At 38.2% G+C, this 16,846-nt stretch overlaps 2 protein-coding genes across 5 annotated transcripts in view; both read left to right on the top strand.

The window, feature by feature from the left end:
- Positions 1-7,905, top strand: part of LOC135698660 (GATA-binding factor 3-like) — a 38,337-nt gene extending 30,432 nt beyond the window's left edge. For all 4 annotated transcript variants that reach the window (XM_065218729.1, XM_065218731.1, XM_065218728.1 and 1 more), the window contains exons 2-6: positions 1,228-2,553; positions 2,615-2,899; positions 2,963-3,200; positions 7,333-7,591; positions 7,654-7,905. In XM_065218729.1, the coding sequence (XP_065074801.1) occupies positions 1,228-2,553; positions 2,615-2,899; positions 2,963-3,200; positions 7,333-7,591; positions 7,654-7,747 (2,202 nt within the window). In that variant the 3' untranslated portion in view covers positions 7,748-7,905. The remainder of the gene's footprint in view (positions 1-1,227; positions 2,554-2,614; positions 2,900-2,962; positions 3,201-7,332; positions 7,592-7,653) is intronic.
- The window catches only part of LOC135698664 (GATA-binding factor A-like), a 444,653-nt gene that overhangs the window by 265,260 nt on the left and 162,547 nt on the right, over positions 1-16,846 (top strand). The window lies entirely within an intron of this gene.

Genomic DNA, 16,846 nt, shown 5'->3' with positions numbered 1-16,846 from the left:
AACATTTTGAAAATAGTGTTAAGATCATTTGCAGTTTGGTGCTCAAAGAGTTAAAGGAGGGATTGAATTGACCTCTTTGTCAAGCAGTTTTGGCATGACTTTCTACCAGCAATTTGACAAAAATGAACCAACTAATTTCTATTTTTTTTATGAAACGCACAAATTTTGGCTACTTTTCTCGAGGTTCTAGAAGAAAAAAAAATCTCAAAATAATGGTTTATTTAAAAGTTCGAGTGGTAGTAAACGTCATTTTAACTGCTCGCATGAAGTGGTTAATTAATTGTTAATTTGAGTCATATATGCACATATGGTACTCCAGTTAATGAACAGTTTTCCAAAACATTAAAAAACATGAAGGAACTTGTAATCGATTAAATAGGTAATGGTTTTGTGGCAGAATATTGTCTTTAGTTGGAGACTTTCTGAAAAGCTGTACAATGAATCTACAATTGATTTACACATTCACATATCTACATGTGATGTCAAACTATCTACATCATAATGATATTGAGGTAGGTTAAATGGAAACTACGGCGAGATGAATTCCATGAGCAAGGCAAGCTAGTATTCTCCTGAACAAACTTCACGAATTGCACCAAAGTGCATCTTCATTAAAAATACGGAGTTTGGTTGGAAGCATATTAGCTTTAATTATCTATTTTTAAATAAATTGATTGACAAAAGATTGGACTTTACATAAGTTTTCAGTGTTGAAAAAAATGAACGATGCTCCAAAAAGCGATGCCATCCCTGCACTCAGGGAAAAAAAAATCAGAGAAGCTTTTCCATTAATTGTAAAAATCCAAGTAAAAGGTGTAGAAAGTTCAGCCCAAATTCTTCTCTAGCTTTCCCTCCATCGGAAGCGGCATATTTGTGCGGAAACAGACACCTGCGGACGTCGTAATGTCGATTGCGTCGCTTAGCGTATATTTTGCTTATTCATTTCGGTACAACCTGCCTGCTCTAAAATGTTGAGTCACTTTGCAACATTACTATTACTTCCGTACGTCATTCACTGTAGAGAAGGATGGTTCAAGTGCAAACCAAATTAAATCATTAAATCTACATAGCACTGGCAACATCACGACTGCAAACTTGAAGCCATAACCGTTCGTTATGACGCGTGCCAATTGTTTACAAACCATCAAGCCGTAAAAATGAATCACCGAAAAGATCGGGACTCACACCTTTCATGTTTGTCATAGACCTTTTTTCATTTAATTTCAGATGGAAACCAGAGACTCGAACGACAGCACGTCCAAAATCGAAACGGGATCACCTGAGCATCTATCGCACCCACCACAAGCTCACACTCCTCAGGCACATCATCAACAGCAGCAGCATCAGCAGCAACAGCAGCAGCAATCACAACATCACCACCAATCACAGCAACAACAACCCCAATTGCAAGAAGCCGAAGTCCAGGAGATAATAGTACCTGCTGAGATGACAATCAACGATGGACAATCTCCAGCATTACCTACGGCAGTGATCATCAATCAGCACAAACACCGGATGATAACCACTAGTGGAGAAATCGCAGAAACGCATGATGGACATCCCGATTCTGGCGACTACGAATCAGTTGAATATCATCAAGCAGTTACGACTGTTACCGCAGCTCCAGGGCATGCCTTCACCTACGAGCAGTCCCCAACTAGCCAGAGTAACAGTGTGGCGGCGTCGTCTCCTGTTCCTCAATACGTGAAGCGAGAATCTAGCATGGAAAAGGAAAGACTAGTCAGCGCGGAAGCAAATGCACAAATGCCCGTTCAACAAACGATCTACGTTGAATACAAAAATGAAGTAGAAGAACCCATTCGTTACGGATCAACTCCACTTGTACGATATGAAGAACTAAAATATCATCCTCGCTATGTCCACTACCAGCAACCCCATCCGAGTCTATCTCTACCTCCACACCCACATCACCCTCACCACCATCCACATCATTCACACGTGCAGTCAGCTCCACAACAGCAGCACCAGCACCAGCAACAGCATCCCTCGCAACAAGAAGTGGATACCACCATCAAGTCAGAACATCTGGACCATCATCATCACCAACAACAGCAACAACATGCCCAGGCACAGATCCATCAACATCACCAGGCGGCGGTTCAGTCGCAACAACATCAACCTCACCCGCATACCATTCAGATCTATGAAGCTCAGGAGGCAGCTCAACAGGGTGAAGTTCAAGCATCCTCTGAAGCTTCCGGTAGCGACGTCAAGACACACTACACCAATCTGGAACCGGTTCATTCGTTGTCTTCCTCACAGAACTACTACATCGCTCCCGAGGGCTATCAAACACCTGCCAATTATCCATACATTCCATCTAAGGATACGGTTTACTACCATTCCGCTAGCCCTAATACGGTACTCTACAAAAGCAGTGACCCAACGCTCACGTCTTCCTCGATCATATCTGCTAAGCAGATTCACTACAGCTCACAAAATTTGTATGAAAGTGCACCTACGCATAACAGTGGATCCCCTGGAGCACAGCAGATTTATCCGTACTGGAATGGAAACATCGACTACAGTACGGTGAGTACTCAATTAGATAAAATTACAATTTTAAACATTTCAAATGTCCTATCACTCTTAGACTTTTGGCAGCGCTGTCGTTATGGATCAAACGCCATCGGGTGCCACGGAGTATGCAAGCAATGGGCAACCTTGGCAGATTAGTGGATTGAGTGATGCATACGAAACGTCCATTTTGCCACCATCCGAACACCGAGAATGCGTCAATTGTGGCAGTTCAGACACACCGCTCTGGCGAAGGGATAATGTTGGGCATACACTGTGTAACGCATGCGCCCTGTACAACCGGCAGAATCCGGGAACCAACAGGCCTCCGAATCGAAGTCAGAAAGCGAAACAGCCGCCCGTAAGATTACGTTACTTTTTGGATGATTCAGGTTTTTGTTAACGTATTTCTGCTTTTAATTAGAAAACACCGGTACCTGGTAACCGTCGGACAGGAGTAACGTGCGCCAACTGTCAGACAACGACCACCACGCTTTGGCGCCGCAACAACCGAGGTGAACCGGTTTGCAATGCATGCGGGCTGTACCACAAGCTGCACAACGTGGATCGACCACTGACCATGAAGAAAGATGGCATTCAAACGCGAAAACGGAAACCTAAATCTAGTCAATCGATGCAGTCGCTGAATGGACTTGGAACTGGTGAGTTAACTGATGATTGTTCTAGATAATTCAAAGAATAGATGATATGCGATAGAGGTCCACAGTTTTAAAGGTGATGGAAAAGGCCAAAGGGCGGATAGTGCTAGTCCAAATATCTTCTAATGTTAAATTACTACTAAGGAGCAAATTTAGAGACATTTTTAAAGTTTGAGTCTGTAGCACCAGGAAATGGATCAAGGGATATTGTTGGAAGTTCTTTTTCTAACCCATTAGAAAGAGAACTTTCACCAGATACCTTTGATTAATAGTTTTATCAGTTGCGCCGAGCTTCGGTATTAAGATTTATTTATATAATTTGACTTCGAAAAAGAAGGAAGCCGAGTAAGGATGACACGCAAAACTGTGAAGATTTCCACATTTTTATGGTGAGCTTTTCGGTGGTGCAGTTAGTGCCCTCTTTTGTCGTTCAGGCATATTGAGTGTGCCACGGAGTCAGGGTTTGATTCCCTCTCCAGCCGGTGGATCTTTTTGTAAAATGAAATTTCCCTACTGGGCTACTGGGTGATATGTATTGTCGTTGTCTAGTGTTACAAGCAGGGATTTCGCGTCGGAGTCAAAGTCGTGGAGTCGGAGTTAGATTCGGTCGCATTTTTAAGCATAAGGAGTCGGAGTCGGAGTCAAAATCAAAGAAAAAGTAGTCCGACTCCGAATGAATCATAACTTTAAACTAGAGCTTCTCGAAATTTGGTCCACGTCCAACTTTTTTGGCTCATAATAATTCGATTGGATTTGAGTGTCTATCATATAAATTTACCAGTAACTACTTCGACATAAGCGCCTATTTATGTCATATCGAGCATAAACATTAAAAAATATCAATGATTTCGATGTGAACGAATTATGATTGATTTAATACGATAGTTTAGTTCTAAAGCTATACAACCAAATTATATAAAGATGCATAATATGAATATTTCCATAAAGTTTCTCGAAAACAAAAAAAAGTGCTCCTAGCGAATGCATTTTTTCTGCATTCATACGTATGTGGAAGTGAATTGAATGAAGTTTCAATCAAGGTTGCAAATACTCATTTCAGCTAAAACAATGTTTTTTTTTTTTAATTATGAAATAATTAGATGCTATGATCATATTTTGAATTGGTAAGATACAAGAAGAGGTTGCAAAAAATGTGTTTGACATATTAAACCTGTTTATTTCACTTCATGAGAGTCACAATCAGCGATTTTTCACACACTCACTCACTCACTCAGCAATCAGCAAATCGCTGATTGTGACTCATAGAAAGCAAAATTTACAGGTTTTATGTTTCAAACGCATACTGTGTAACTTCTTCTTGTAAGTTAAAAGTAAAACATGTCATCATACCATCTTTTGGTTTTATAATTCCGAAAAACACTATTTTAGCTGGAATGAGTATTTACAACCTTGGTTTCAATGCGTTTTGATGGAAATGAAACTTGTATGACGGAATTGCAATCCAGAAGCAGTGTTAGATTTTTTTTAACAATATTCCAATATTTGTGACTCTTTATTAAATTTAAAAATAATTTTGGAAAGTAAATTAATTTAAAAGAAATTTTTGACAGAAATATTCCACTTTTTGGTCGACTTTTGCTCTAAAATGCCGTTAACAACATTTTTCGTACTCATGGAACACCTGGGTATTTTTTTAATTTGCATCAAGCCAAATAATTTTAATTTTTTGAATTCTCAATGATGATACACATCAACAAAAAAAAAAATGTTGTAGAACAAAGAACGATTTTTCAAAATTTTTATTGGTATTTTTCGTCCCATGTTTACTACTTCAGAAAACTAACGATTAAGTTTTAATAATTTTGATTCTTCCTTATCTTGTAACGTTTAGCTATTCTCTACTGTGTTACCTGACTTATAACGAATATACGTTGTAAATGAGTACCCCGAATACAACATATAGTTCGTCTAATTTTACATTGCAAATGCAATGCAAAATTAGACGAGTCATACGTTGTATTCGGGGTACTCGTATACAACGTATATTCGTTAGAAGTCAGGTAACACAGTAGCAGTTTTCATTCAATTTGAATTGAATGAATGAATTGGTAACACGTAAGACAAAGTTCGATATGAGTTGGTCGACACACAACTTAAAACATTTTGCCTAAATGCTTCTACATGTATGTTGTGTATGTTGAAGGTTGCATGAAAAATAAAAATATAATCACTTGTTTGCGTAAGAAACAATAAAGGCATAAATTTAGAATATAATTTTTCTTTGTGTTTTGTTTATACGTTTTTGTAACGACTTACTTTTAATGTTCATTTAATCAACAACAATCATTAATTTAAGTATTACATAATTTTCGTGGGAACATAATCTTTGGATAAACGTAAAATGAAAAAGCTATGGGTTTTTTTCTTTATCTGTGTTATTAAATGAACAGTCCTTATAAACTTGCAATAGTGTCCAATGGACGTTGATGGCCTTTAATAATTTAAGTAGCGGTTGACTTTTATTTTTGGATGAGAGGTAAATGAATGGCAGTGATATTTTTAAATCTCATGTTAACAAATCTGGGAGAATCTGGAACATATTTAAAAAATCTGGAGATAATTTTGATCTGTGTGTGTATCTGTCAAAATGACTTAAAATGTGGAAAATCCAGATAAATCTGAGATATAGGCAACGCTGGTGATTAATTCCAACAGATATTATTGTCGGATTAAACCTAGGACAATAATGCCCAGCCCAGGATTTCATCTATATGATTCTGAGCAAATATCCTTTTTCCTTCATGCTTTTTGCTTTCTGTTTCTGTTCGGGGTACTCGTATACAACGTATTTTCGTTTTAAGTCAGGTAACACAGAAGAGTTAATGTTCCATCAGCGATGTCATGCATCCTGATTTTTGTACACGAAAAAAGATGGGATCCTTTTTTATGTTGATACCGTAAGATTCTGTAACAAGTTGGTTTGTGTGTTTGTTAGATCTAAAATTTAACTATTTTATGATCTAACAAACTGGCATCATTACCTTACGGTTTCAAAATATATAAGGGGGTCACAACTTTTTTCGTGTACATAAATCATGATACATGGCTTCGTTGTGCCGACCGTGCCGACCGTCAAAGAAGCGAGTAAAGACAGGCTTGGAAGCCTGAACACAAGGGGGAAATACCTGTGTTCCATCCCAGGAGATCAGGATACAATGGAGTGTACGTTCATTTCTTACCTATATCACTCCCAACGATTCAACTAATTAATTTTCTAATCGATGATTGAGAGCGGTTGGTGCGGTTTGTTCCGCTCTATGATTTCCAGTCGATGAAATGCAAACTTATGACTATATTTAATAAAATGAGCCACGTTTGTCGTGACCAGCATTGACATCTACATAAGAAGTTAATAAACGCTACACAGTAGGCCTAACCACTTCAGTGTTTGTGTCACATCCCTGATGTGCTGCAAGCATTAATATTCATCTAATGGCGGCTTCGGCACCTATTGACTGTTTTCAGCAGCCAAAGTTTAAACGTTAATTTCACTGTATTTTATCACCAAAATACATAGTTGAATGTATTCGAACGATTCTTCGATCTTTCAGCTTCAATCTGATCTGATTGTTAGAACTGAGAAAACATTTTGTCTGGGTTTTTCTCGAAATGAAGCATGCAGATTACAAAATGTGGCTGATTTCGAGTTGCCTATAATAGAACAGCTGGTTAACACGCAGTTTAAATAGAAAGGTTGCCGACAATAGTCACACTCATTTAAGAAGTTTGGAGCTTTGTAAAAACGTTTTCAGTCAGTTTTCATCCATTCTATCGATTGGAATGGATAGAGCAGCATGCAGCAAATAAATGTAAACAAACAAACAAACACATCAACCAAATGTTAATAAAAGGACGGACGAAGATTGCCGGGAATACGTAAATTCCCTTAGATGAATTTCTAGCATTTTCCAGGATTCTTTCAAGTACTGGCTGTGTACGTGTAGACTAGATTATTCATCATTTAGGGTTGTTGTTGATTGTGAGCCTTTGTTATTTTTTCATTAGTTTATTTTGTGGCAAGAACATTCAATTATTTTGATAAAATTTATTTATACTGGATTATTTCTATTATCTGAACAACCAAGCGCTAATACTAACATTTACTGTGTTTCAGAAAAACTTCTTCCCTCAATGATCCAGTCATCAATGCATCCCGGCGGTGGTGGCCCTGGAGCTCAGAAACTATTGATGGTACCGCACAGCCACATGGCGGTGGTTTCCTCCCAGGCAATGGAAATACACACGAACCATGCCATCACCTCATCCTCGGGACCCACACAAGACCAAAGATACGTTGATAGCACATCGACGGCAAGCAGTATGCCAACTCACCTTTCCAATAGTACCAATTTGACTCGGCATGTCCCTACCAGGTAAGCTTTCCAGTGCTGATGTTTATAGAACATTGAATTCTAACAACCTTCCAAATTTTCAGTATTCCATCATCGCTCGATACGAGTCGAGCACCCAATGGAGAAATCACCAGTGTCATTACAAGTACGGCGGTAGCTGAACGAGCCAGTAATTGAAGTAATTGTTATGCTTAGTTTTAGAAGTACTTAGACAAGCCAAAAATCTAGATTGCGTAAGGTTAGGATTGGGATCAACGTCAAGTTTAGTGAAATGTAGAGTACTAATTTTCAGAACTGTAAATAATATGTAAGAATGTTTGTGAAAAAGTAATATATTTGTGTGTCTTTTCGAAATGCATAGAAAGCTTCTAAAATTCTAAATTCTTTTTGGATGACTCAACGGACTCTTATGGGTAGTGTGGAAGTGTGAACGGTATGCTGCTGTCATTTACCTCCAACATGTAATCTTTAAGTCCATTAAGTTTATCTACTTAATGAGTGACCGCGAAGCGTCACTTGCATCAGGATGGTATTCACTATAATACTTGTATGAAAATCTACCTTACGTCAGTTCATATATTTACTGCTCACATTGAATATAATCATTTCAAGCTACGGACATCCACTTCCTCACAATCCATGTTTAATTACTTTCTCAATCGAGCTCTGGAACCGCCTGGTGATTCATTCCGCTCATGAAGCTCCCACGCCCCTCCCCCACACCACGAGTCGGTAGCTTTCTTTGATGCAGCATCTGTGAACAACGCTATGTTCGCGGGAAAGGCATTTCTCAACCCTCACTCCCGATTGCCACGGAATAAAGTGTGACAAAAAGAGGACGAGCTGCACCGCAAATGCATGCTGCAAGACACAACTATAAGTAAGTCCGAGGCACCACTTGGATGCACGATCCTTTTTCATTCTCTTCGATGCAGCATGCAGTAGGTATGCCTATTTGGGCAGCATGGTGCGCGATAAATTCATTTGCTGTTTTCCGTTGTCTGTATGAAGATTTGCATGGCCGCTCCAAGGGGATTATTTGATTTACGTTTTTATAAGAGAGAAAAATTAATCAGATTGAGCGAACGAGAAGGAGCATCATCGATGAAAACGGCGATCCGGGCGGTGTAGAATGAAAGGATGGCGCTTGACAACGCGGGCGGTGCGTCGCGACAGGCTTTCAGACTGCAACATAGAATAGCTTTTATGCTGTCTTTTTTCTGGTGCTGAATGCAAAGAGGTAGTAGCACGTTATTGTGTGCGATGACCTGCTGGATTCTGGGTTGGTTTGACTTCTTCGATATTTTCGACGATCAGTAATTATTATTGAATGCTCTAAATTTTTTATTCAATTTATACGATTGTCTGACTTTGCAAAATATTTCTGCATTGCTAGTTATATATTTGCGAGAAAATGGCTATTATAAATCACACCATTTGAGAAAATTACCAATAGTTATGGTTTTAACATAAATAACGCTTAAATTGAGATTGAGCTTTTTTGAGGTTTTGCTTGTTTGTAATCGAGATTTAAGGGATATTTGGATGTTCCAGATCTTAAAATTTATTTTTCTTCGTAAATAAGGCCTAAATCAATATTTGAGGCCATGAATAAGGCCTTACTATAAGCTTTAGAGATATATCGGTGTTTCAAATCGTTAAAGTGAATTCACCTCAGTAAATAAAACCGCTTAGAAATTTAAGCGGTGTTTGGGTATTTGCAATCATTTAATTCATTTTTCTCTGTACCTAAGGCATACATCGAGCCCGTAGAGATGTTTGGGTGTACCGAATCATAAACTGCTTTCATCTCAGAAAAAGGCTTTAACCGAGATTTAAGGGGTGTTTGAGTGTTACAAATCTTCAAATGCATTTGTCTCTGTAAATCAGGCCATAATAGAGATTTAGGGGTTTTGTAGGTGTTCGACACCTTAAATGCGTTTATATCCTTAAAAACCCATACATAACCTTTGTTACCCAGGACAATATCGTTTTTGATATTATGTAGAATAAAAATTAGACCCTAAGCTTTGTTTATATTTGTCTTGATTTCAGTTCCTTACGGAGTTTCTAAAACATGACCAGTGGAGTTTTGAATTTTGAATCATATCTATAAAGATCAATAATTAGTCGTAAAACGGCAGAGTCATGAGCAAAAAACATTTAAATGTTTTTTAAATGGTGACCGCAAGTTATGATCGGGAGTTTAGATTCTAGAAGAATGCATAAACGATATGTGTGACCATTTATGCATTTCATTTGACACATGATCTTCGTTAACTTCAAAGCTTAAGGCTGCTTATTAGCTGACTTATTTGTTTTATGAATCAGCAACAATAAGATTTTGCTGGGGATTGAGGATATTTATCCGTGTAGGATATATAGTTGAAATGACAAAATAAATCGTGTCCTCTAAATAATCCTGATGTTAAGATCTTGAAGTTTTACAGGCTCAAGCAATGTTTGAACGATATTTTGACTTATTATTTGAATCAATGGAGCTATTTGGGACCTAATCACATTACAAAGACATAGATGTGTTTAAACATTTATTAGATTTTTCAATTCATCTTGGAGCATCTCATGATCTGGAGATTCTATGGACTCAACTAGATATTGTACGATGCTACGACCAATATTTTGAACCCGCAGAACTTCATGGACCCCCTTATATGTTGTGAGATATTATGTTGAAATGACACAATAATTCGAGTTCTTCAAATAAATATTACAAACCATAGTTTGAACTGTAGAACCTCATGTTGAGGCTTCTGTGTCATGAGCTCATGGGTCTACCTCCACTGCGATTTACTGCAGGGTTCCAATCCAGTGCTTGCTTGCAAATTTCGTTTCAACCTTTTCATAGGCCAATCTAACTCTACTTACGTTCTCTAATTTCTGTTGATTGGCTTCTGAGTACGTCAAAGATTGAGGTCAAGCATTCGAGATCTTGTTGTGAGGCCATCCAGGCCTGAAGCCATCGGTTGATGAAGAGCTACAACTTTTGAATATTCTACATTGATACGCACCACAACTCGCTAGTGTACAACAGTCAGGAAATCAAAATCAACGATTCAGATAAAGATAATGTCATTCTCATTTTGGTTACACTCATGATCAGCACCAATCCAAAAATCACAATTAATAGTGCTTGAAACGATAAAGCGATTATAATTTGTTTTACAGTTGTCACATGGAATAGCGATAATCTCTGATCATAATTAACAAGATTGATTTCGATTTGCATACAAGTGCAAACTAACTTAAGGCAAAACCCCAAGAGCTTTTGGAGCTATGTAAATTCGAAGTTGTTGACATGGTTACTTTTGAAATAACGCCCGTAATGGTCGCTAATGCCGCCAAGAAAATTAAATGTACTTTTTCGACTGGACCTGACGGATTTGCAGAATATTCAAAAAATCTTTTGTGGAGTTGTAATTTCTTGCAATCCGGAAGGAGTCATTTATGGTTCCGGTTCACAAGAAAGAAGACAAACGTGTCGTTAAAAGCTACAGAACTATCACTAATCTGTCTGCTGCCTTAAATTTTTTTTGAGCTAATTGTGAGTAGTGTCATTCTTGAGCGCACCAAATGCTACATATCTAGTAACCAACATGGCTTCATGCCTGGACATTCAGTTACCACGAATTTTCTAGATTTTACCACGACCTGTTTTGAGCAATTGGAAAATGGGGCACAAGTAGACGTTATCTATACTGATCTGAAAGCAGCGTTTGATACGATCAACGATGAAATTCTGTTGGCGAAGCTATCTAACATCGACGTCGTGATTGTGCTCGTACTTGACTGACAGGTCTCTGCGAGTGAAACTTGATTACAGTACTTCCTCGTATTTTCCGAGCTCGTCCGGTGTGCCACAGTGTAGTAATCTTGGTCTGTTGCTGTTTGTATTGTATTTTAACGACGTACTGCTTCTTCTTGGAAATGGCTGTAGACTTGCGTATGCCCATGACCGAAAACTTTATTTCGTGGTGCGGACTGCTGAGGATTGCATTCGTCTTCAATTGTTATTGGATTTGTTCGTTGATTGGTGTCGTCGGAATAAGCTTACCGTCAGTATTCCTAAATGTATGCTAATGCCGTATTACCGTATCAAGCAGCCAATCGTTTTCGACTACGAAATCAACGGCTCTGCTATTCAAAGAACCGACCAGTTCAGCGATCTAGGTGCTCTACTGGACCATAAGTTAATTTTCAAAGTGTTTTATGTTATACGTGAAGTTTGCGATTTTCAGAGTTGGTTGGAAATGTAGCATGAAGATTTAGTGTGATAATTTATTAGCTAGAGAATGATCTTTTGAAGAGGGTAGGTGGATAGTTCCGTTAGAGTACGGCAGTATGAAATTTGAATAGAAGTTGAAAATGAGCGAAGGCCTATTAATGCGACAGTACAAAGACAAACGCACACCTTTTGCCTAACCCGTACGATGTACGTGGAGATTTGAACCCAAGCAACACGGCTTGTCATAAAGAAGTTGAAAATACTTTGTAATGACTAACGCAAAGAATCACTAATACTTTAATATACATCATTTAATACATTTATACAACCTAAAAAGCGCAAGACGCGGAGCTTATACAACTAAATACTGGTCTTATAACATGTTTTGGAAACATCATAAAAACCAGCGACAAAAAAAAAACAATAAAAAAAAACTTGAGCATGGGACTCGATCACTGGTCCTTGGCGTGGTAGACTTGATACTACCTAACTAGACCCACACCGCTTGATGAAAGGTTTGTTATAAGTATCTATCATGTTCTTGCCAATGGCATGACAATTATTTTCTCGTTCAACACGCCTTCGATCCGTCATGAAGACGTTTTGTTAGTAGCAAAGCGTACATCTAATTGCCAGAATGTTATTTAAACGTATTTTCAACTCCTTATAAGACAACCTGCACATTTTCAGTTGTATTAATTTATGAGTTGTCATAAAAAAGTAGTTTCAACTTTCTTGATAACAAACCTCCGAATACCTCATAAGAAACTGTCAATCACTGCGTGAAGAGAAAGTCCGGCTCAATGGCACCGTCAATGTTTACGTCAATTTGGATTGATTTTGTATACGACAAGTATTATAGTGGTATTAAAACAGAAACATGCACGTTCAAATAACATTTAAAGATAAAAGCAAAAGAAAACTATTTTGGAAAATGTTGAATCAAAGAAGTATGAAGAAAACATCTTTAAACCTCATATATAACGTGGGATGTTTTCGGCATCCCTTATAATACATTTATACAACAAGCCGTTCTAATTCTTTTTCAAAAAGATGTTTTATGTGTTACTTGGGAAGTATGTCTTCAAATCTACAGGCAAAAAGTGTGCGCTTGCCTTTGCTCATTACTGTCTGCGGCTGTAGAATATTTCTAGTGACGTTTCATCACTACCTAAAGCCCCAAGTTGCGAGAGCATTTCCAGTCGATGGTGTGTTATAATGCAATTTTTCTTTACCCAACTATTGTGTTGCTCCTCTCGTCATCACCAACGTGCTCATCTCAGAGATAAAGCAGTAGGGTGGTTGTTGCGTGCTGTATCATCATCAGCATTGTCGAAGGCTACTCTCTCCTTGAGTTGTTACATTAAAAGTGTTTCTATGTTACTTCATACGCGAAGTTGGTTGGAAATGCTAACATGAAGCTTTAGTGTGATAATTTATTAGCTAGAGAATGATCTTTAGAAAAGGGCAGGTGGACAGGTAGATATCGTTAGAGTACGGCAGTGTGAAATTTGAATAGAAGTTGAAAATGAGCGAAGAGCCATTAATGGGACAGTACAAAGTCAAACGGAAATGCTCTCGCAACGTGGGGCTTTAGGTAGTGATAAAACGTCGCAAGAACTATTCTACAGCCGCAGACAGTAATGAGCAAAGGCGGGCGCACACTTTTTGCCTGTAGATTTGAAGACATACTTCAAATCTCCACGTACATCGTACGGGTTAGGCAAAAGGTGTCCAACCAACTCCATAAGTTAATGTTTAACCTCTACCGCTCTGCTCTGATAACAAAAGGCTAATCGTCATTTGGGTTTTGTGTCAAATTCAGGACCTTGAGGATCGAAAGTGTTCATCGCAAGTTTATCAGGATGGCATTACGTAATCTACCATGGCGTGATCCGCAAAATCTGGATACTCTGGAACGCCAACGGAAAAAGGAACAGGCAATTTTTGTTGCCAAGCTATTGAATGGCGAGGTCGACTGCTCCAAGCTTCTTTCACTGTTGGATATCCGAGTGCCACCGAGAACATTACGAAATGATACCCTTCTCCAACCAAGGTATCATCGGACAGCGTTCGGTTACAACGAACCACTATCTTCTATGATGCGTACTTTTACGGCTGTCGAGCAACTATTCCAATTTGGGGAATTATCTTCACACTTTTTGGACGGATTAGAAACACTTTAATTGTTTAGTTATAAGCTTTTTTTTTAATGTAGACAATAGACAGATGAATAAAATTGAATAATAATAATAATAATAATAGTAATAATAATATCAGCTGTCTTCACCCGGTTAGGGTCGGACAAACTTTAGAATGTACTGTTTTAAACCAGTACTGATACCAGCACTGGTCTTAATTGTTTTTGAGGCGTATGACAAAAATTGATCCTATATGATGAAGTAGTGCTCTACCCTACTTCCTTCATTATCCCTGCACATTTTAAGTCAAGACAACGTTTTTGGCAGGACCCATTGACCTTATTAAAGATTTATGTGTTTAATCACATACATCATGTGTTACTGTGCTTGAAATCAAATTGCTTAAATCTCATATGCTAAGTGGACTCCATTAGTGTGGTGCTATCAATCAGGCTCACTAATGAGGGGAATACTGTAACATCAACGGTTACAACTGTAAAAGGAGACCAAACAATGGAGCACTAACATCAAAACCTATACAAATTATTACAATAGGCATACTTTAACTCTAAACATAGCGCACGCAATTTGCACGCAGCAGTTCATCATTGCTATCATTTTGTTTTGAAGCCACGCAACTATTTGGAGCTGAAGAATCCTTTTGTTTCCACATTCTACCGCATGATGGATGGTTGTAATTAATCGCCACAGACTATCACCGCAAGGAAGTCTTCCCGCGGGTACCATTATATGGTGTTTTAAATGTTTCGATTAATATTTATGGTCGGAATGGAGGCCATAAAAACTAGTCAAATAAAAGTAACATAAATATTAATGGCAGTTTCGGACGCGAGTTCTTTCCTCTTGAGACTCTGTCCGCGTAATGCTGGCCGGTTGGCGGTGCTTTTCCCCCACGTTGTGTCATTGGCGGTGGGCCTCCGTGAGTGAATTTCACTGCACTTAATAGAGATGTATTATTTATACGATTTCATTAATCTGCGATAAGATAGAGATATCAATTATTTACTTGCACTCGGTGGTTGTAATTTTATTTGAATTTGATTATATTATTATGTGTTGATGGGGAGAATTGTAGCAAAATCAATTGGACAGTTTTATACTGAGTCTAAAACAACAAAACAATCATATTTATATTAAAGAGCACAAAATATAATAGTTAAAACTAGTAGAGGTAGACATTCTACACTCTAAAAAAAACTGAAAATTACACGAGCTTGAATTGACGTATGATCTAATTTTCTTGTCATGTAATTCTATAAACGACTTAATTTTATGTGCACATAGACGCACTTCAAAAAAATAAAGGTCGACATTTAATAATAAACACACCTAGATGTGAAATAGCTTCTTATGACTGAATATCACATCAACTTCTGAAAAATATGTCATGCTTTTAAAATTAGGTGTCAAAAAACCTAAAATTACATGACCGAAAACTGAAAAGTAAATTCGTGACAGATTTTTATGTCCGAATAGATGTAAAATTACATGATGCCTAACCTCGGTGACAAAGCACCTGAAAGCAGTAAGTGAAGCTTCGATCGTCATCGGCAACGCACGCCGCAGTTTTATCGTGTTACGGTACGGTAGTGAAAAAAAATGAGTGTCCGTTGCGATATATGTGGTTTGGACTGCGCGAATTCCACATTTTATAAAAAACATATCCGGCTGCATAGGAATTCGCAAGTCTTTAAGTGCGCGTTCGGATGTGAAGTGATATTTAAGTCATTTGTGGCATATCGGCAGCACTTGAGGCAGCGCCATATTGAACGGCAAAGTGAAATTTTCTACGAATGTCCGATAATATCCTGTAGTGTCAAAACAAACGATTTTAAATCAATTACTAAGCATGCAATGCACCACATATCCACAGGAGAGCCTACTTTTTGCCCGTTGAATTGCCGGAGAACCAAACCATTCGCAACACCAAACAGCTTGAGAATCCACAACAAGTACTATCATCGAATGGGTTCCGAAAAGAAAAATTCGAAGATTTGTGCAGAAAATTGTCCCAACTCCCCACCACGTTTAGATGCATACCCTAGTACTCAAATAGTGGAAGACAGTTGTGATGAAAAAGAAACAAACAGTGGTATCCGGAAGTCAATCGAAATTATGTTTGGCAATCTATTTTTGAAATTAGTCTCACAAAATCACGTAAATGAGACCGTTGTGCAAGACATTGTGATTGCGTTGGAAGAAGTTGCTGCTGCTCAAAACAGTTTTTGGAAAATGAAGTGTGAAGCAATTGCGGATGAACTAAGTTTGCCTGTAAATGCAAAAAATACGATGCTAAGATCAATGTGTTCGAATAATGTTCTTGATCGAATTTTCGGCTCTAGTGGAGTGTTTCGATCCACTCATTTGAGAAAGAAATTTTTCCGTGATAACTTTGCATATATACCTCCGGAACAAATATCCATTCAGCGAGATAACGATCACAATGAATGCGCGTATTATTATGTTCCAATATTGGACACACTTACTACCTTGTTGAATGATAAAAGGATCTATGATGCCGTGTTTCGCGAAAAAACCGAAGTTCCAGGATATTTAACTAATTATACCGATGGTATAAAGTTCAAGGAGAGCTGTTTTTTTACTAAGAAAACTGTTAACATATTCCTTTATCAAGACGCACTTGAGGTAGTTGCAAACGCTCTGGGTAATGCAGTAGGTCGTCACAAACTTCTCTGTGTCTATATGGTCATAGCTAACCTTGATCCCCATTTGCGTTGTCTCACTGACAACGTACAGCTAGTTCTGGTGTGCAAAAACAAGGACTTTGCTACTTTTGGAACACGCATCGTTTTTCGGAGGTTACTTGAGGATCTGAAGGTGCTGGAAGAAACCGGGATTATAGTACGAGGA

This window comes from Ochlerotatus camptorhynchus, unplaced genomic scaffold, assembly GCF_037179485.1.
Source record: "Ochlerotatus camptorhynchus isolate MF236.1 unplaced genomic scaffold, CSIRO-AGI_Acam_v1.1 ptg000093l, whole genome shotgun sequence".
Taxonomy (NCBI): Eukaryota; Metazoa; Arthropoda; class Insecta; order Diptera; family Culicidae; genus Ochlerotatus; species Ochlerotatus camptorhynchus.
Note: the sequence above shows the minus strand (reverse complement) of the source record. Positions and strands in the feature narration are given on the sequence as shown.